This window comes from Aulostomus chinensis, chromosome 11 (assembly GCF_037954235.1).
Source record: "Aulostomus chinensis isolate RoL2024-O1b breed Wild chromosome 11, RoL_Achi_v1.0, whole genome shotgun sequence".
Classification (NCBI taxonomy): Eukaryota; Metazoa; Chordata; class Actinopteri; order Syngnathiformes; family Aulostomidae; genus Aulostomus; species Aulostomus chinensis.
Window position 1 is genome coordinate 9,872,340 of NC_141330.1, and position 20,787 is coordinate 9,893,126.

The 20,787-nt window shown below is 44.7% G+C and overlaps 2 protein-coding genes and 1 long non-coding RNA gene across 4 annotated transcripts in view; 2 read left to right on the forward strand and 1 right to left on the reverse strand.

Annotated features, from left to right (window-relative positions):
* Nucleotides 1–20,787, reverse strand: part of LOC147253205 (uncharacterized) — a 36,250-nt gene that overhangs the window by 7,264 nt on the left and 8,199 nt on the right. The gene's annotated exons all lie outside the window — the stretch shown is intronic.
* Nucleotides 5,585–11,977, forward strand: il11a (interleukin 11a). The gene is made up of 5 exons (XM_086218270.1): nt 5,585–5,996; nt 6,717–6,874; nt 9,951–10,046; nt 10,198–10,359; nt 10,467–11,977. Exons 1-5 carry the CDS (start codon nt 5,990–5,992, stop codon nt 10,644–10,646), a joined length of 603 nt encoding a protein of 200 aa, XP_086074396.1. The 5' UTR covers nt 5,585–5,989; the 3' UTR covers nt 10,647–11,977.
* On the forward strand, nt 12,354–20,718 carry znf628 (zinc finger protein 628). 2 transcript variants are annotated; one of them, XM_086217158.1, is made up of 9 exons: nt 12,354–12,488; nt 12,880–13,457; nt 14,129–14,201; nt 14,289–15,227; nt 16,278–16,448; nt 16,592–16,925; nt 17,051–17,205; nt 18,053–18,295; nt 18,406–20,718. In XM_086217158.1, exons 2-9 carry the CDS (start codon nt 13,069–13,071, stop codon nt 20,353–20,355), a joined length of 4,254 nt encoding a protein of 1,417 aa, XP_086073284.1. In that variant the 5' UTR covers nt 12,354–12,488; nt 12,880–13,068; the 3' UTR covers nt 20,356–20,718. The 2 variants fall into 2 exon arrangements, with proteins under 2 accessions (XP_086073284.1, XP_086073285.1); XM_086217159.1 differs by having other exon boundaries at nt 12,377–12,488; nt 13,035–13,457.

The window sequence follows — 20,787 nt, forward strand, 5'->3', positions numbered from 1 at the left end:
ATGCACAAGAAGTATGAGGGGTAGATAGTTCTCAGTTTATATAAACATTGACAGTAAATGCTTTCATTCTGCACAATAATACAAAAAAACACTGCAATACAACAACAACTACATAAATGTCAATCTAAAAAAGGAAGACAGTGTATCTTCTGTTCTGTGTTTGCGCCGCTTTAAAGTCAAAGTCACTTCAAACCAAAGTTGACATTTCAGTGAACTTGAGGTCCACCTCCCCTCCCTTTGCGGTCAAAGCACAGCCTACTCAATGTGGAGAGAAGTCTTTTTGATTTCCAAACATATTCAGATGCACTCAACCTCCTAAAACTGTTGTGTTTAGCTCCCATCTACTTCAAAACATAAACCCTGACAACATGCGGATATGAAATTTCCTTTCCTGTGTTTGCTCTTAGTTATGATGAAATTTACACACTCTCCGCAGCTGACGCACAGGAAGTGGTCAGCTGAACGCCTCAAGAATCGGTACAGCTGCTCGTGTGCTGTGTTACAACTTGTGTTATCTGCTATCATTGTTGTGGAAGGTTGATTTATGATTGTCAGTGTGTAATGAGCGTTAATTTAATGAATGGCCAGTGAAGAAGAGGCCTGAAGTGCGTCAGCATTCACTGAAACAGCCAAGCCATGTCAGGTTAAAGGGGGTAGTGGGTTATAAATTGTTTTAAATACTGGCTTGAACTGTCTAACAGACGTAAGCATAAGTGTGTCTGTGCGACTTTGTGTGTACGTGTGTATGTGCGTGTCCATCTGTCTGCAAAAGGGCATTGCCCCGCCCCCCTCCATGTGACTGGGGTCATGTCACGTTGACAAAGTCACACAGAAGGGCAAACTGCAACGTCACACGAGTCCTCTTCCTTTTGTCTTCCCGCTCCTCTCACTTCTTCCCTGTCGTCTCTCCCGGCCCTGCTGCCCCCTTACACACACACACCCCCTCCCCATTTCCCCTCAGTGTTTGTCAGCAGCTCTCAGCTTCCGTAGAATAACATGGCAACAGGCTTACTGTGTGTCTGACGCAGACGCACGGCGCGCCGGCAAGTAGTGGTCAGCTCTGATACAGTATACATCACTGGCAAACAGCGTAAGAACGCAGAAATGGTGCAAGAGTGACAAAGGAACCTAGAATGCACAAGTGATGTCTCCGAGGCAACTTTCCTGCACGCTGGGGAATGCACTAAAAATAGTACATTTACTCTCCTCTCTTTATTCTGTTTGACTTTTTTTTTTTTTTTAGAAAGTTCTGCACAGGCTCAGCCAGGCCAAGATAACCTGATTCTCTGTTGACATGCATATATTTGATTACGCGTACTTTGGCAGTTGATCGATCCCTCTGTGCAGCAGAGAACGGGAGGAGAGAAATGGGGAGCAAGTGAAAATGAGAGGGAGATGAGGAGAAGCACTTTGAAAGGAGAAAGAGATGAGGAGAGACAGAGAGAGAGAGAGGGATGCAGACAGGACACGCAGTGACAGGGGAGGAAAGAATGTTTAGGGCGACTGAGAATGGGGGTGAGAGAAGCGGGAGGGAGAGCCTGAGGAGAAAGCAGGAGCTCTGAGACAGGCCTGGGCTCTCCAGTGTATTAACACCAGTCTGAGATGGAGGAAGCAAGCAGGGTAGATGGAAAGTGTGTTTGCACAGTAAAAAGTTCCTTTTACGTGGGTAGCTTGCTTCCCGTTGTACCCCCCCGTCCCCCCTCCTTCTTCTTCTCTTTCTCACACTCTGTCTGTGACCTATTGCTTTCATTCAAAGATTTCCTCACCAGCAGACGCAAAACTGGATGCAGTGAAAGTGAAAGAGAACGTGAGCAGGTGAGCAACGCTGTCAGAGAGGGAGAGAGTTTCGGCTGTCTCTGTTTCTCACTGTTATACGTGCAGGAACTAACACAGAAACACACACACACACACACACATACACACACACACACACACACACACACACACACACACACACACTGTATTCTGTCACATACCATAGAGTTTGGTTTCCAAACAGAATGAGCCTCGTAAATGTGTGTTTAATAGAGAGCTGATTTACAGAGCTGATTTGAACATTTTTGTCCCAGAGTTTCTGCCAGACGAGACGTTTGCTTCTTTACTCTCCTTTCATATCTGGATTCTCCCTTTGTGCGCTGCTCTGTGAACTAAACCATCAGAGGAAAACTACAATAATGATGCTGGTTAATGCCCCCCTTTAATGGTCTAATAAAAAGGCCGAAACAACAGATGCACAACAGCCTGTCTCAAGCAGCCCATGCATGAATGTGGAAAAGGAAGCGAGCAATTGACATGCATAATTTGTAAATCACGTCCATGGAGAGCGTGGAGAGTTTTCCCAACTAATCCCATGCCAGTAAAAGGGGGATACAGAGGGGAAGAGGGTCTCTTTTCATGTGTCTTTTTTAGAAAGAGAGTCAGACACGTCACTTTATTGCCCAATGAGGGCAGTCCCCTCCTGTGTGCCACTGTCCACCCCCCCCAACCCGCAGCCCCCCCCCCAACTATTAACACACTCACTTGCTCTCTGACGTAGATAGAAGTGTAAGAGGGTAAATGGAGGGGTGAAGGGGGTAATGATGGTGGTGGGTAGAGAATTAGGATGAGTTTACCATGACAATTCCCCAGATAGGATGCTCCGCCACAGTCACGCACATTGGAGCGAGCTGGAGAGAATGAATGAGGGACAGAATGACGGAGAAGTGAGGAGGTGGAGCAGGACATGAGGAAAGTTAAAAGTGTCCTGAGAGTAAATATTAACAGTAAAAGGTTAGACCTTTGGTTTTCCCTTTGAACGTAATCTCCGGATTTGTTTACTCAAGCAATGCTGGAATTCCCTGAAGGAAATGAGGGTGCAACATAAAAAAATGATGAATTTAATACTACTCCTTCCCCCGTAATCCGTTTTACCATCGGAGCTGCGTTGCGTCATAGCCAACATATTCACTGTTTACAAATTATACTCTGAGGTCAGCAGAACATGAGTCTTAACCCTAAAATCCACAACTTTATCATCCACCTGGACATGGAAATTAACCCACAGCAATAAACATTTATGGGAAAACCAACCATATCAGGATTTGTTCTCATAACCAGGCACAAACTAATCACGCTTAAGTAAACAGTGAAGAAAAAGCCACAGCATCAAAATGATAAAACAAAAAACAAAAAAATCCAATTCTCTCTTCTCAGATGATGAATCTATGCAGCAAAAGGTGAACGTGAGGTGTTCAGATGATTTAAAGCCTGTGTCATAATGTGTGTGTACATGCCATGGCGCACAGGAAACCTGGTGTGAAGCATGACAGAATTGAGAGAAGCTTGTGTGAGTAAAGTTTGTCTGGCAGCGAAGCCTGGCAAGCCCTGTCACAGGTTCCCCTTCTTCTCTGATGTCTTTGAGGTCGCAGTCTAAGTGTCTCACTCTGTTTCTCCTCCTATGGTGGTTTACACAGATTGGTGATGTAATGGGTAGCATATGAAGGCCACACACATACACACAGATGCACACACAAACACTGATGCTCTTGCACGTTATACAGACATTTATACCACCACATACCCATAATTACACACATATACTGTACGCACACCCATTTACACAAACCCTGGATTCCCCCTTTTCCTGCACCAGTGCGCGCTGGCTCTCACACTCAAAAGCAAAGATGCACAACACTTTTTCTTTTGACATCCATGCGCACACACTTAATAGGCACCCGCATGGTGTCATAGTGTATGAGTGATCAGTGCTGGCGGATAGGCTTACGGTAGACTGTGAGCTTTAGAACCACCCAGGAGACCCCCATCATGAGAGGCAACCAGGGAGAGTGACTAACTTCACTCTTTCTTTTCTTCTCTCCCCAGCTGTGTCTTCAAACAGTCCTTTGATGTGGGAAATTAAAAAGAGCGAGTGTGTCAATATCTCCCTACGTCCAACCACACTCATCTATTTCCTCCCCTTCCTCCACTGCTCTCCTCCTTTCCCTCCTCTTCTTCACCGTCGTTGACCCGAGAAACAGAGCGTGACCCGTTTTTTTGAGGCCATACTTCCACCCACTCTCTGCCACCAGGCCCTCATCACTGGAAGAGTGTTTGTTTGCCTGTGTAGGCCCACCGCTGGACTGGCAACTCTGTGTATGTGTATGAGTGTGTTATTGCGCGCATGCAAGGGCCACCACTAATTATTTTGTAACCACACCATGAGTGTACGTCTGTGAATGAGGGTCTCCTAATCTCACACCCAGACTTAAAAATGCTTTCTTCCTTTTCCTTGGTTTCACTCTCACCCTCTCTCTTTGTACGTGTGTGTGTTTGTGTGTGTTTGTGTGTCGCCTGTGATATACAGTATGTGTACAGTATGATGCTTCCCTCTGTGGTGACTGGAAACTCATTTTTGCCCTTTGCAACAGTAGGCCACGCTTTACTGCACCTGACTGAGTATTTCCAGCCCGTCCTGCTCTGTTTGTGTGTGTGTGTATGTGTGTGTGTTGTGCGTGCGTGTGTGTGTGGGGGGGGGGGTCACGTGTGTGTGTATGTGTATGTGACAGAGAGAGTGGAGACAGATAGTGTGAGAAATAGTGTTTGTGAGTGTGCAGTTTTATGTGTGTGCATCCGTATGCATGTTTTGAGAGTGTGTTCATACTGTCCAATTCAGCATGTGTGTGTGTTTGTGTGTGTGTGTGTGTGTGTGTGTGTGTGTGTGTGTGTGTGTGTGTGTGTGTGTGTGTGTGTGTGTGGTAATGTCTTAAAATGTGTGTGTGCACTCACTGTTTCTATGCAACACTTTCAGAGGCCCCTTCTGGTCTGGACAACACCTCGCTCCTGCTCCTATCCGTCTCTCACTCCTCACTCTTTCCTTCACCCTGCAGAGGGAGAGAGGAATTGAAAAAAAAAGAGGTGGGTGGGGGGGCAGTGGAAATAACAGGCTGCTGTCTCAGGAGGGGCTCTGAAAAAAAGAGGCAAGGGGTGAGAAAAGGAGGGAGAGAAATATGGGAGAGAAAGGTGTTTGCTGTGTGTATTAGCCCTAATACAAGGAATGTGTTGAGTGTTGCCATACACAAGCCTACATAAAGTGGAACACACTATTTGTGACATTTCACCCTTTTGAGTACAACACAAAACACAAGTGAGAAAAAAAGAAAGAGGCAGGTAAAATTACAGGCTCGAAAAGATACATGAGATATGCTGATACACATGAAGACAATGGGCTTTTTAAAACGTCTGCAGTGATAGAGAGAGAGAAAGAGAGAGGGGGGAAGAGATTTGGAGATGGGGAGATAAAAAAGAGGCAGATGGGACTGATTGGCGCAGGTAGCGGGATGCGACGGAGGAAGTGCTGGAGATAGGGACAGGACGGGCCGGGAGAAAGTGATAGAGGAAAGAAAACAAGAAAAAACAACGGAACATTTTTTTAAAGTTTCGCAAAGGGAGACAGGCAGCAGGGAGGGGAGGAGAGAAGGAGAGAGAGAGAGAGAGAGAGAGAGAGAGCGTGTGTGTGTGTGTGTGTGTGTGTGTGTCTGTGTGTGTGTGTGTTTTTATGAATGAAGTGAGTCACTGCCGATGTGTCATAGGCCCGACGTCTTTATAAAGGAAGTTTTAAACAAGCCTAAACACTTCACTGCGCGCAAAAATTGGACTTACAACACTCGCATCCCTCTCTCTGCATTTCTGTTGCCTCTCTCTCTCTCTACAAACTCTCTAAGTCCTCCGCCTCTCCATAAAGACTACCAACTCAAACTTTACTTAAGAGCAGAAAGTTTTGGCGATATTGATTTTTCTTTTTTTCCATTTTTTTTTGCCTCTCTAGGTGCTTCATTCTCCTCATTCAATCTCTCCTATCCTGACAACTTTCCTCCTCTCTCTGACTGAAGAGTGCGAAGAAGAAACCGGAGCACGTGACAATTTCCGGAGTTCAATTTATTTATTAATTTCCTATTTATTTATTTATCTACGTTTGTTTGCTGGTTTGCCACTCTCTTGGATTCCAACCAATATGAAATGTAAGTGACTGTATGAGTTTTATCATTTTCAAATGATGATTTATTTTGTTTTATTTCTGAATATTTTTTTTGTAAACTCTAAGAAGCCGTTTTGTTTATCGAGTCATCTCAAGTCAATGGCACGACTCCCCCCCTCCCCAGGTTTTCTAAACAGTTGAGGGATGAAAAGGTGACGCTTAAACTGTTAAAAGTTAGACCAGGACAGGGAGCTCGCATGCTCCTGCAGTGTTATTTTGCCTGTGATTCTTGTGGTTCACCTGTAATTATCAAGCATTCATCATTTCAACACCACGGTGGTTCCCTTCTAATACCCGAGTCTACCTTGTATTTGAACTTGAAAGGAAAAAGAATGAATGAGCTTACTGTTAGAAAGTTGACTTGGCTTGGTCTATATAATTTATACCACCAACTCATGTAACTATCCAGTTGCAGGTGTGACAATCAGCAGCATTCATTGCTTTGCTTGTAGCAAAGGAGGAGTGATGGTTTTCTGTGTCAAAGCCCGGATTTTAATGATTTAATAATTTGCGTTCAGCCTGTGAAAACATGAATCTGACACTGAAGCTCTACAGAATTCCTCTGCCAAGTCTGGAGCTATTGTTTATATTATGGTGCAATATCTTCCCCTAGAGTTGACAGCAGTGGCCTGAGGTCATTATCATTATAGCGAGATGACAGCGCCTCTCCGCTAATTGCTTCCGTTTTGTTCTGCCCCTCCAGTGCTGCTCGACTCCTCCTCGTCTCTCCTCTTCTCGCTGCTATTGGCTCAGCTGCCCGTCTTCACGTCTGCCTCCCCGGTCCCTCAGCGGCGGGCCAGTGACATGGATAAACTCTCCAATCAGACCAAAAATCTAATGAAGCTCACCCAAGAACTGCTGGTAAGTTTCGTCATGGTGACGACGACGACGACGATGATGATGATGATGATAATGATGATGATGATGATGATGATGATGATGATGATGATGATGAGCAATCCTTGCAGCTGATTGGACGAAAGCCTAATGAGGGTCCTATGTTAATTGAATTGGTGGAGTCAAAGTGGAGGAGGAGGAAGATGGAGCTGGCCTAGATTGATCCCAGTATAATGTGCCCTTATCACTGCAGCCAATTCGGCCACAGCAGCAGGTGTAAATGATGAAAGTATTTATGGTCCGGTGGTGTGTCACAACCATTCCAGTAAAGCTTGGCCTTTACTGAACACACCCATAATTCTTGTTAATAATTACTCCCTTTTTAACTTCTTTAACATGTCAGAAGTGTGTCTATGTAAACAGCCTCTTGCATGATGGTGTTACCTTTTGGTCACATCCGGCTTCATCGTGCACATTCGTGGGGACATTAATAGGCTGAACTACTCCAGTCTAAGCTGCTTTCATTGATGACTGGCGGTAGTCCATCTGCATACTTGGATCAAGGCAGCAAAAGCCTGAGGGGAGATTTGACTGAGTGATCTCACTTTTTATCCACACTGGACTACAGAGAAGGATGGGGGAAGGGGGTCTGACTCAGCAACCTGCCTGGTCACCTGACAGGTGTCAGTACCAGGAAGACTGGTGGCTACCGGGATGGTGGGGAGGGCAAAGGGAGAGAGAAACAAATATAAAGGCCGAGCAACTGGCAACACAATACTCTAGAGGCTCTTTTCACAGCAGCTGCTCCTACTGGCCAATTACTGTTATCAGCCACATGTGTTAAACTTCAATGACATGGCAACTGTGGCAAGAGCCGCTTTTAGACCTACATGTCAACACTGTACCTGCATCTCTCTCAGGCACATCCACTGAGCATACCAGCCATGAAATGACAACAAATTATATCACACAAATGTTTACATAGAAACATGTTTGTATCCTGTGGTTAGACACAGTGTGGATAGAGTTAAAGAAGTTTTTTTCCCCTCCTCTTATGAAATGTCACCTGTCCATATTGTACCAACATGTCTGGCTGGAAATCTCTTTATGTTGACAGTCAAGTGGGTATGAAAGTCAGATGTGAGAGAATTTGGCCAAGATTTGTCTTCAGCTGGGGGCTGTGTAGCAACGCCGTGTTTTAACAGGTGAAAAGAAAGCAGGATCATATCTCTGGATCTTTGGTTACACATGACTGATTCAGATTCTATTTTTGCATTATGCAAATCTCAAAACGTGTTTGTTCAGGGGATAAAATCAAAAATAGCCACATACTCTCTCTAGTTTTGGTCAGTGGATGGTACTCAGAAAGTGTGTGTGTGTGTGTGTGTGTGTGTGTGTGTGTGTGTGTGTGTTGTATTAAACCTACCATATAGGTGATCGCTGAGGCACTGGTCTAACCTGGTATCCAGATGTAAAGAATCCAGTAAGAGGTGTTGGGGACAGTATTAGACAGTGTTCAGCAACACGGAGGATTTATTTTTAATTTTTTTTCCTTATTGTGTGGAATTCCACCAAAGAGAGGACAAGTTAGGAAAGATAAATAGAATGAGGATTCATGGAAAGTCCCTGCAAGAAAAGCAGTGAAACTGATGCTTTAAAGAGAAAGAAGAGTGTGTGAGGGTATACACATAAGTCTATATAAGTTTTCCGACACAACCGTGTTTGTGTGTGAGTGAGTATGTGTGTGTTTGCATGCACTGGTTGCAAATGTGTGCATGCATTTGTGTGTATGCATTTTTGTGGTCCTGTGTGTGTGCACTGAGGCTTCTGTAAATAGTCATGGTTGTGTACGTAGGTGTGGTGTTTGGTGTTTTACTTTTGGTCTCCACAGCAAAGTGACTTGATAAAAGATTTATCAAAAAGATTTATCACATTCCAGAATTTGCATTCAGGAAGAAAAAGACTAGATGCTGAGTTCTGTCGGGTGAGGTCATGATCTACAATGGAGAGAGCAAGAAAAAGGAGGATAGAGGGGAGAATTAAAGGCCGAGAAAGATGGAGCAAAAACCACAAGAGATGAAGAGATCAGAGAGCCAACTAGATGACAAGCCAGTGGTGTATGTGTGTGCATGCATGCACATGTGCACGAGATATTGCATGTGCTTAAGCACCTGGACAGAGAGAGACAGAGGGAGAGAGAGAGGGAGCGAGGGAGAGAGGGGGAGAGGAGAGGAGAAGAGGAAAGAAAGGGATGGAACAGGACAAAAGCAACAGTCAAAACATTGGACCACAAACATAAGTGAGCTCTTATGAAAGGCTGATGGAGAGACATGAGAGACAATGCAGTGCATTCATCACTAAAAACACCAACACAAACAACTGGAAGCAAACAGCACAGCAAGGAAACACTGCATAACAGGTTAAGGAAGCATTAAGCACACACAACCTGTTTACACAAAACATTTCGGAGTACTAATCACCTTAATGTTGTTATGTTCCTCTACTGACTGGAAATGACGCATCATTCATCTCCATTTATTCACATTCATTACTGAATCAGGCCTACAGCTTTCATTTAAATTGTACTTCTGATGAGTACAGCTGCTTTTGTGAGGGAGAATTCCATTAACCTGCAGTTGCGCTCTTTACCCCCCTCTGGTGGTCAAGATGAGCACTGCATCAGCTGTCTGGATGTAGTTTACAACGCAACTTAAGCAGGGCAGCAGCACTGCGTCATTCCATCTTTTTATAGTGACCCTGGAGTTTCCCTACAGCCTTGTGTTGTCTGTCCCACTTGGAGCTTTCTTAGTCACAGCATATGTTGTTATCCTCCCGCCTTGTAGAAAACATCCTGTGGGTTCAGGTCATTTGCTGGTATTGTTGACATTTGGGGAGGCTGAATGTGGGTGAACTCACACTGACCCGATCAACCACACTCCCCTCAGTGAGAGCTACCGTCTCTAAGCAGAGAAAACAGTCATCCAATCGAGGTGCTAGACTAATACTTTCCTCATGTTGCCGTGACTTGTCTCAGGATGAGTAAAATTGTGCTGATGCAAATTACTTAACAGGCTGCTGTGTGCCTTGTGTTCTCTTTCAGAAGGAGCACACATTTGACTCAGACGTGGAGCCCCACCGGTTCAGGTCTTTGCCAGAAATGAGCAACAGATCAGCCAATGACCTCAGCAATCTTGAGGTAATGGTCTGATAATGTATTTGTATGTGTGTGTGAGAGCGTCTTTGTGCGTGCTTCTTGAGGGAGAGGGGATGGTCTGTTTCTATTCACACAGTAACATCTTGCCACACCCATGCAGAGTCTTTAAAAAGTATGTCTTTGTTGTTTCCAGCTGAAGCCCACACTCACTCAGCTGCACGCGGACCTGAAGCTCTATGAGCACCACTTCGAGTGGCTCAACAGGGTTTCAAAGAAGCACCAACACCCTGCAGTGCCCAAGCTGGTGCAGATGATCAATGAGACCAAATCTCTCATCAGTCTGCTGCACCGTCAGGTAAAGAGATTGGCCCATGTTAAACTTAGCGAGCAGAAAAAAAACTATTGTATCCATTCTTCTGTAAATTATCAGTTGTCCTAATCTGACTGATTTCTGATCTACAGATGCTGAGAGTTGAGGCACCAAGGGTGACTCCAGCAACCCCCTCCCTCCCCACTCACCTCCCCCATCAGTTTGATGTACTGCAATCCAGCCACGAGCTCCTTCAGCACTTCAAGCTCTTCTGTGACTGGGCGTACAGAGCATTCCTCAGCCTTAAACCCAAGATTTCTGCAGTGCAATGATAATCCATAAACTGAATGGCTGCAGAGCCAGAGAGGATGCATGGAGTCCCATCTCAGACAAAGGGGGGATTCAGGACCATGCCGGTGTGCACTGTAGTCAACGGCATCCTAAAAGGCCATAACATCCACCAATGACAAGTGTGTGTTGGAGTGTGTGTCTTTCCATCAGAGCCAAAGAGGATTCACCATACTGCAACTAGTAACGACCATTAAGATTTCAGCAAAATGCCAGTTTAACTACAATGATCATGATCTTTCCTAAAGGCCTTGTTCATGACCATGTTATTTATGTATTTATTTATTTATTGACTGTTAGTAATTTATTTAATTTTATTTATTTGAAGTTGTAATGTGTCACTCTCATCTTTCCTTCTTTTATTAACGTGAATTTACTTGCCCACGTCTTTGTAATCTATTTTTTTGTCTTGTGTCTCACTGATCCTCAAGGAAAACACAGTAGCACTTCCTAAACTTATAGCTCTGAATATTATTTTTCTTTGAACTAACTTACTTGGTGTTTGTGTATTTCTTCAGACAATAATTCTTCCAGTACATGTAGCATACATTTGAGACAGCCAAGGTTTTCACATTTTCACACTTAATAGTTCCCTTAAAGCAAACATTGCCAATGCGTCATGTATTGATTTATCAATTGATTGACCAACTTTGACGTAAAATTAATTTATCTGTAAATGTCTGGATGGTGGCCGGAGTATTTTGTTGGTACCAGAGGTAAAGTTTCTATTTTCAATGCCTGATTCTTGTGTTCTGCATGAGGAGGCATATCTAATGTTGTGGTAAAGTTGTTTGAATGTGCCCTGTTGCCGAGCACTGATGGACCTGATTAAATTCTTTGCACAAACTTGTTAGGATTAGCCTCTTGGATGAGTGAGAGGGCTGATTTTGAACCTGTGCTTTGGGATTAAAAAAAAAAAAAGTTTTTGTTTGGTTGTTTGTTTTAAGTTAAGTACCCAAAGCCTTAAAATACTATGTATTGTGACACTATATTCTGTACAGGTGTACATACATGTACATGAATGTAAATTGTTGTATACAGTGCTTTTGTGTAAGATGTTCTTTTCTACAATATAGATTACTTGGTAGATTACCAATTTTATCACTATAATTTTGTTCATTCCTATTCTAGTATTTGTTACAGTATTGACTATTTATTTAAGTAACTTGGTGTAACTATTTATTTTGTGCTGCACAGGAGCAAGTCTCCTATCTTTTTATACTTTTTATACAGTTTTTATTCTTATTTACTATTATCATACCATAATGTTTAAATTATTGTAACATCAAGATGCCTCTTCCACACACTGATTGGCCTCAATGTGAAATATGTGCCTTGGTGAAATAAATTCTACAGAATGTGCACAATGGATCTGGGTGCATCATTGGTATCCATGGCCCACCTGACTTGAACCATCTGCAACCACGACATTTGGATACTACATTTCCCAGATGTCTGTGCGCCAGAATCAAAACATGAATATAAAAATCCAAAGCAAATAACTCATGGTAATTTCGATTTGAAGATCTACATTCTAGGCTAGTATCTTATTTTATCATATTAACCCGTATCTAGACGTGAGAATTATTTTCACGAGAATTTCTTAAATCGTCAATCTGTCGCTGAAGCTCCGGACCAATAGCAGTCGCTCATCAACTGTAGCAAACGTCCAATCAGCGTCGTTGTTCTTAGGAGGCGGCAGCGGGTGGAGGACTGCTGTTAGTCTGTGCTGTGTTTATTGTTAAGGTTGTGTGGATTAGCACTGCAGTGCCCATTTCATTTCACAATATCAACAATATCGCTTTAAAATGAGTTAAAGAGGCACGGTGAGTACAGCTTCAAGCCGAGTTCATGCATTTTCCTATCGAAGCATTTAAAGAAGCTATTCTGCTGTGACGGGTGCCAAATGTAGGCCAATAACTGTGTTTGTTGTTACTGTAAACCAGGTTTATTTGTTGTATGTTGTCTTGCATGGCTGGGCGGTATGATACATGTATAAAGTGCACATATAGGCTAGTTAGCATTAGCCTCTGTGTGTACAGTGTAGCTACTTCGCACCGCACTGCGGGACGGACAGAAAAGGAATGATGGCCAGCGGTAAGACAGCAGCAGGGAGGGGAGGACTAGCTTCATAGACAGGGGGAGGAGGGAGGGAGGCGGGTTTTAAAGGGGACATTCTTAGTTACCAAGTTATAACACTATTTATTTCCATGTCAGACTGGGTCCCAGTCATCTGTTTGGTATGACAGCTGCTGTTTCCAATGGCTGTCAAGGAAGGAATTTCTCAAAGACACTGAAGAAGGAATGAACAAATGAAAGATGGAAGCAAAACCATGATGCTGTTCTAAAACTGGTCCACACCTGCATCCTAGGAATACCCTCACCTGTTACCAGCTTCCTCTGGTAATGGCTAACTCAGTAGCCACCTTAGTGGTCCAAGCAGAACTCTTACCACCTCAGGCCACTGCTTCTCTCTCACCTTTCCCATCCCTCCTTGGCTCTGGAGAGGATGGTGAGGATGATAGGGAGAGGGGGGAGCTAGTGGAGGGAGACAAGAGTGTTGTGGAGGGAGGGGAAGAGGTGGTCCTGGACATGGTGACGTCGTCAGTGTCCGGACCAGCGCAGAAGCCAGAGCAGTCAGACCATCCTTTCCAGTGTTTGGACTGTGGCAAGAGCTTCAGGTGGTCGTCCAGGCTCACGCACCACCAGAGGAGCCACAACAATGAGAGACCCTACCGCTGCAACCTCTGCCCCAAGGCCTTCAAGGGCTCCTCTGCGTTGCTTTATCATCAACGGTACACACTCACATGTTCTGTTTTGGTTTATTTATAAATACATTACAAACACATTACATCCTTTCAATGTACATGTGTCGTCCAGCATTAATATTGATAATGATGAGAGTAAAGGCACATTAACTCCACTCATTCAGAGTTGTCACACCTCCGGTGCAGGGAATATATGCCATGTTCTGTATCCACTACCTTTTTAGTGTAATATTAGTGTAACACTGTATTTTCCATCAGACAAACTTCGATAAAAGTGAAAAATAGAAGGAGTGAACATTGACAGTGTGACAGGGTTCCTGCAGATTTACATCGATTAAATTTAAGACTTTTAAAGACCGTTTTACATTAAATTTAAGACATATTTCAAGGTTGTTCCAGCCAAAAGGCTCACGTCCAACTAATAGGTTCACCGGGGCTTTTGAGACCCTGCTATAACTGTTTGTTCAGTTTATCACCTTTTAGAGAGGAGTCAAAGAGAGACTTACCTACTGCTGACTGCAATATAATCTGTTCAGTTTGTCCAAGTTAATGTTTAAGGGAAAAATCATGGCTGTAATTCACACCTTTTAAGCAAATCAAGAGAATGCATTACAGTGTGGTATTAAATAGGATGTACAGACAGAGATTTTCACAGAATGTAATCATTGTCCTCCTTAAAAGTTTGTCTTCCTCTGCAGGTCTCACTCAGGGGAAAAGCCTTATAAATGTCAAGACTGTGGCAAAGCCTTCAAACGCTCCTCTCTGCTCCAGGTGGGATTGCAACCGAAGTAAATGCTGTGTTTTGGGGCAAAGTTTTTGAATAAGGGAGATTTCAAATTTCTTTCTCTACATGGCTAGGTCCACCAGAGTGTCCACACTGGAGTGAGGACCTTCTTGTGTCCCTATTGCCCCCTGACCTTTAAATGGAGTTCTCATTACCAGTATCACCTGCGCCAGCACACTGGTGAGTGCCCGTACCCCTGTGACACTTGCCCCAAGGCCTTCAAGAACTCAAGCAGTCTACGGCGACACAAGAATGTCCATCTTGGTCTCAAGCCTTACACCTGCTCAGTGTGTAACAAGTCCTTCACTCAGTCAACCAACCTGAGGCAGCACATGAGGATACACACAGGCGAGAGGCCCTACGTCTGCGGCGAGTGTGGACGCAGCTTCACGCACTCATCGAACCTGGCCCTGCACAAGAACTCTCACTCCAACCTCAACACTGGAGGAAAAGAGGGGAAGAGAGGAGAGGATGCAAGAAAGGGAAATGAGATAGTGGAGGTGGTGGTGGGGGCCGAGGAAGTTACATCATCCATGTTGACAGACATGGTGGGATTTGTGAGCCAAGAAGGAACTGACGGAGTGGGAGTGGGGATGGAAGAAGTGTTCCTGTCAACCACCTCATCTGGCCAGAATCCGAACCTACTCCCCCAGCTCACCCTCACTCCCTCTGGAGAGAATGCTTGTGCATCCAGGGCCATCGGGACAGAAGTTCACCTGAGCACAGACACTGGGGCCAGTGTGTTGCTGTACAGCTGTGGCAGCTGCAGCCACACCTTTGGCACACGCACAGAGCTAGAGGAGCACCAGTCCATTCACATGGCTCCAGGGGAACATGGGGCCGGCGGGGAAGCGGCTCCCGTAGCAGGGGTGGAGGTTGGTGATGGGCTGGTGGGAGCCAGTCACCTGCTAGCTGATTTTGAGGAGGTAGTTGAGACGACCACAGTGGCAGAAAGTGGTCACACAACAGAGGTGTTGCTTGGACTCACGGAGGGAGCAGATGGAAACAATGCAGTAAGTGATGGAAACAACATGACAAACCTCCCCTAATTAAACTAGAAGGGCACTAAGATAGCCCACTACGAATCAACAAATGACACCATGATTTATGCCTGTATATATTTCCAAAAATATATCATGTTATTGGTGGCTAGCCCAGTTTGTACAACAACTGAATTAAGATCACAAGGACAAGTCATAACATAATATAACATCCCTGATTATTTTTTCCATTAAGGCACTTGTAATACTTCCTGAGAAATTAAAAAGAAGAAGAAGAAGAAGAATTTAAAAAGTTGCTTCATGATGTTGAAGACGGTTTAAAAAAATCTGGATCTGCCCGTTAGTCCAGATCTATCACAAAAATAAGTGTGTTCATTCTTTGCCTAATTATACAATTCCAAAATTTCATTCAAATCAATGTGGTAGTTTTTTTTTTTTAATCCTGCTTGGAGGCAAAATAAACATCATACTACATTTTTAGCTTGATTTTAATTGCACACTGACTTGTGATGAACAGAGCGGTGCGTATTTTATTCCTCCTCTTAACTCTGTGTGTACGTTTTGGCCCTATGTAATTTTACCTGACAAGGCACTAAACTCTCACTAGCTGAGTACAGAAATAATGTTTATGATATGGAAATGGATATTATTGGATGAAGTAATAAGAGAAAAGAAGAGATAGCTGCAGCTAGTCACTCAGTCGGTGTAGTGCTAGCTGTTAGCAATTACATTTCAAAACCTACACAATTGCTGTGGCTCGAGGTCAAGGTAATGAGCTCAATCATAACTATGAATGATGTCACAGTAGAACTGAATGTCTCGTCAGCATGAACATGCTTTCATTCCATCCAGTCTTGCTGAGATGATCTGTTGTTTCAAATCATGCTCCAGTGGTTTGGTAGTCTGTTCCCTGTTGAACAGATTTGATTATATCAGCTTCTTAGATTTTACTGCTTAGTTGCTAAGCAAAAAGACATAATTCTGCTCTTAAAGCACTCATAATCTGTCTATTAAATACAGGATTTAGATCTGATGATATTACTTCTTCTGGTTTGTCTTAAGAATGTAGGCACCACCCAGGCCCAGTTTGACCTGCTGCAGAGCTTCACCAAGGTGACTCAGAGCTCTGAGGCTGTTCAGCCAGAGGCCAGAACCACATGGGCAGGGCTGTCATGTGGCTACTGCAATAAGACCTTCAAGACCAGTGGAGGCCTCAATAGACACGTGTCACTGGTGAGAATGCCTGTTATAATTGCTCTACTACTAACACTCTTACACAAATTATAGCACTGTGCTGTATATTGAATGCTAACAATAACAATGACGGGTTTATTAATCTTAAAATATCTTTCTGTGTTTATCTTTTGTATGTCCAGATGCACTCTCTCTCGTCCCAGTCTCGCTCCCAGTTCAGCTGCTCCGCCTGTGACCGCTCCTTCCCTCTTCTGTCCTCACTTCTTACCCATCAACACTCACACACCCCTGAACAGCGTCTCCTAGCAGAGGCTGAAGCTGAGATAGTGTGCCCTCCTTCCCTTTCCTTGTCTCTCCCACTTCCCTCCTCTCCTAGCCAGGCTGACAAGCAGCAGGAAGGCCAGAGAGCGATTCATGTTGATATCATCGCTGTCAGTGAGGAGCAAGAGGAACAGCCACCCAAACCAGCCAAAAACCTCAGAAAGACCGGAACTATCAAGAGCACCACTCCTGGAGGTCGATAGAATTAAACAGGAGAAATAAAAAATAGATAAATAGAAATAGAAATTGTTTTCAGCTGCTCTGGCGTTTCCCACAGTGCAGAGCTAGTCATGCTTTATGTTTCTCACACTTTCCTACAGAGAGGCCGTATCGCTGCTCAGAGTGTGGCAAAGCCTTCAAAGGTTCATCCGGGCTGAAGTACCACATGAGGGATCACACTGGGGAGAGGCCATACCGCTGCACCGAGTGTGGAAAGAGCTTCAAGAGGTCCTCATTGCTCTCTATCCACCAGAGGGTGAGGCTCATTCATCTGTTGCTAGGGATTTATACAAGTTCAGTTTCAGAAGGAGGGACCCACCCGCTGAATTTGATGATTAATGTCACTGTGGAGTTTAAAGAGGTAGTTCAAATTGTTTGAAGTGGGGTTGTATGAGGTAGTCAACCATAGTAAGGGTCTTACCATCAGTACATGTGAGTCAGCTTGACTTCAGTGCAGAGAAGCTAACAGCAGCAGTGCTGCAATACTCAGCATGGTACAAAGGAAAAAAGATATTTTATTTACCACATAAATGCCAACCCCCCCAAAAAAAATCCATTTCCATTTCCAATAAAAACATCCTGAATATTCTGATGCATGCAGCGCCGCAGATAAGAGAAGTTTAAGGCAAGCAGTTAACAAAGCACTGTTAAACTGCCCGGCTAAAGCAGTGAAAATGTTACAAAAAGTAGCACACATGGAAATGGATGGAGATCTTTTTTGGTTGGCCTCATTTGGTGGATGAGGTGTTTTTAAAGAAGTCCACAGCAGTACAGCGCTGAGCTACTGAGCTGCTGCTGCTCTCTGCTCTTCGCTAAAGATGCACTGACCCACAAATGCTGAAGGTGAGACACTGACTACAGACGACCTCATACAATCCCTCTTGTACAAATCTCAAATATCCCTTTAACATCCTTTTAGTTCACAAGGTTTTAGACATAGGTTTCTCCTGTGCTGGCTTCTGCTATAAGGCTGCGTTTATCTTTATACAAAAAGAAGCAAAAGTAAAACTCTTTTAAAATTGCCTGTATTTTACACGCTTCTTTTGTTGAAATATTGTGAAAACTCAGTATGCATTTTAATGTTTCAAACCTATCCTACCCAGGTACACACAGGTGTACGAGCATTCCAGTGCCCTCACTGCCCTCTCACTTTCAAGTGGAGCTCTCATTACCAATACCACTTGCGGCAGCACACAGGCGAAAGACCGTATGTGTGTAAGGAGTGTGGCAAATCCTTCAAGAACACCAGCTGTCTTCGTAGACACAGTCAGATGCACTCAGGACTGCGGCCTCATACTTGCTCCATCTGCTCAAAATCTTTCTCCCAGACCTCAAACCTCAAACAGGTCAGTACGGCCTGCACAAATTCAGCTCTGAACTCATTTATATTCTCATTTCTTTGCATTTTGAAAATCTGTTTTTATCTTCTTGTTTTCTTTCTCCTCCCTGTTTTCAGCATGAGCGCACCCATTCTGGTGAGAGACCCTTTCAGTGCACGCATTGCAATAAAAGCTTTACACACTCCTCCAACCTCCAGCTCCACCTTCGCACACACTCCTCACGCAAGGACTTCAAATGCCCGTACTGCTCTAAAGAGTTCGTCATGCACTCCTACTTGCAGAGGCACATCCGAACGCATGGCAGTGGTCTCCCCCTGCCATGCTCTGATGGTGGAGGTAAAGAAGGCGTGGCTGTAAAAGCCAGTGTTGGAGGAGTAACTACCACCACAACTCTGCTCAACCCCATCACCCTGGAAGCCTCAGGAAACAACGGCAGTCTGATTGTGTCCCAGCCAGCACTTAATATCCCCCCGAACACCTCCCAGAACTATTTTATGATTCAAACAGCCAGCGGCCTGCAGCTCATTCCGCTGTCATCCCCCCCACCTGCCCCCCCACCTCCTCCACCACCTCCACCACAGCCCCAAAACTTTTACCTCCTGCAGTGCCCCTCAACCAACGGCTCCCAGTCGAGCCTGATTCTCGTCCCCACTGCAAACAACCCTCCACCAGCACCGGAGCCTCATGCGCTCCCTGTGCTCCAGACTCTCCAAGCACTCCAGCCTGTCCTAAACCAAACACAGACTCAGATCCCGCAGTTTCCAACTGTATCACAGCAACAACAACAGGCCAGGATCATAATAACCAACAGTAATAACAATGCAAACCCTCCTGTTGCCATGCCAACACACACCCTCCCAGCTAACTCGCTACTGACCAAGCCCATATTAGGGAAAAGCACAAGGACAGCAAGGGGCAGACGAGGACGCAAACCAAAAACTAATCTTCAGAAATCAGCTGCTGTCAGTCAGAGTGTCACACCGCCAGTTACTGCTGCTAACACAACTGCAGAGTCCTCGCCATCATCTGCATCCACCGCATCCCACTGTCCCCTGTCAATATCTTGCACTACTGTCCCAAATCTTTCATCTCCCACCACAGTTAGAGCCATCTCAGGATCCCCCTCAACTGTTACCATGGTTACACCAGCCACCACAGTACCCACGGCATCCCTACCTACTCCTGAAGAGAACCCCCAGAGCACTCTGGGAGAAATAAGGACAAGAGAGACAATGACAGGGAAACAGTTTGTGTTGTGTTTTGATCATGAAGGACAGACTAAAGAGGGGATTAACATCGGGGAGGGTGGGGATTCATATGTGCTACAGTTTGAAGGGGACGCCTCAGGAGAGGCAATCGATGGAAGAATGGGTGGGGAGGGAAAGTCACTTGTGCTGCAGTTCAAGACAGATGCACAAGGAGAGGGAGTGAAGGGGGGAGATAAAGGAGGGATGATGTCACTTCTGCAGGAGTGGGGTGGAGAAAAGCCGGGCCAGAGGCAAACGGGAGAGGAGGACGGCCAAGGAGAGTCCTACGTTCTTCACTTTCACACAGGGGAGGCCCAGGAGAGCGGGGCTACCTTCAGCCAAGGGCAAGATAATAGCCTGCAGCTTTCCTGCACACCTACCCAGGGTTTGGTGCCCCTCGATGGACAGGAGGTGGTCTTTGAGGTTGGGGGTGAGACTAAGATAGAACAAGGAACTGAGGAGGGTATGCAGATGATTGCCCTGATTGAAGGGGAAGAGGGAATGATGGGAGAGGGAGCAGGTTGCAGCGGCGCAAGCGGTACCGAGGAGGGAGGAGCCATGGAGGGTATCTTTCAACTAGAAGGGGGGGATGAAATTGTCATAATTGAGGTCAGCACTAGTAATTTAATAGAGGGGAGGATTGAGAGAGGAGGCAGTGGGGAGATCGCACAGAGCAGTGATGTGAAATATGAGGGGGGGGCAGAAGAGGCGAAGGAAAAGTCTGCCAAAGGGCACAGCTCTACAGAGGTACAGATGTCAAGTGAAGACGCGATAAGAAATGGACCTATACCTAAGAGATGCAGTTCTCTAACTAACTGAAATGTGTATGTGTGTGTGTGAGAGAAAGAGAGAGAGGAAATTGAGTGAATGCCTCACTACTTGTGGGGGCTCAGTGTGCTAGCACTTTAGTCAGTTTCTCCTGGAACTGAGTGAGAATATGCTGTTAGAAAAGAGGACTGTGTTGTAATGCCATGATGCCACATACTAGAAATGTTATACATTCAGTAAGGCTCTCCATGGACCTTGGATAATTCCTAAATATATTAGTTTAAATGATACTGTCGATGGCAGTTTGAATTATCAAGTAATTATGTTTTTGTGATTATATATAAATTATGTACATGGTAATTTTTTCTGCACAATGTTAATATTAAATAGTTGTTCATTATTAATAAATCTGTTCATGCCTTTTATCATTTGCGCTTTTTTTTTTGCGTCCCTTGTGTTTTATTTTGCACAATTTTTGGCAGC

What these genes read in the sequence shown, in the direction of transcription:
- il11a (XM_086218270.1), top strand. An exon ending in AGCTCACCCAAGAACTGCTG is followed by an intron (nt 6,875 to 9,950) that starts GTAAGTTTCGTC and finishes GTTCTCTTTCAG; the next exon opens with AAGGAGCACACATTTGACTC. An exon ending in TCAGTCTGCTGCACCGTCAG is followed by an intron (nt 10,360 to 10,466) that starts GTAAAGAGATTG and finishes TCTGATCTACAG; the next exon opens with ATGCTGAGAGTTGAGGCACC.
- znf628 (XM_086217158.1), top strand. Translation starts at nt 13,069, where the DNA reads ATGGCTAACTCAGTAGCCACCTTAGTGGTCCAAGCAGAACTCTTACCA. An exon ending in GCGTTGCTTTATCATCAACG is followed by an intron (nt 13,458 to 14,128) that starts GTACACACTCAC and finishes CTTCCTCTGCAG; the next exon opens with GTCTCACTCAGGGGAAAAGC. An exon ending in TGCTCTCTATCCACCAGAGG is followed by an intron (nt 17,206 to 18,052) that starts GTGAGGCTCATT and finishes TATCCTACCCAG; the next exon opens with GTACACACAGGTGTACGAGC.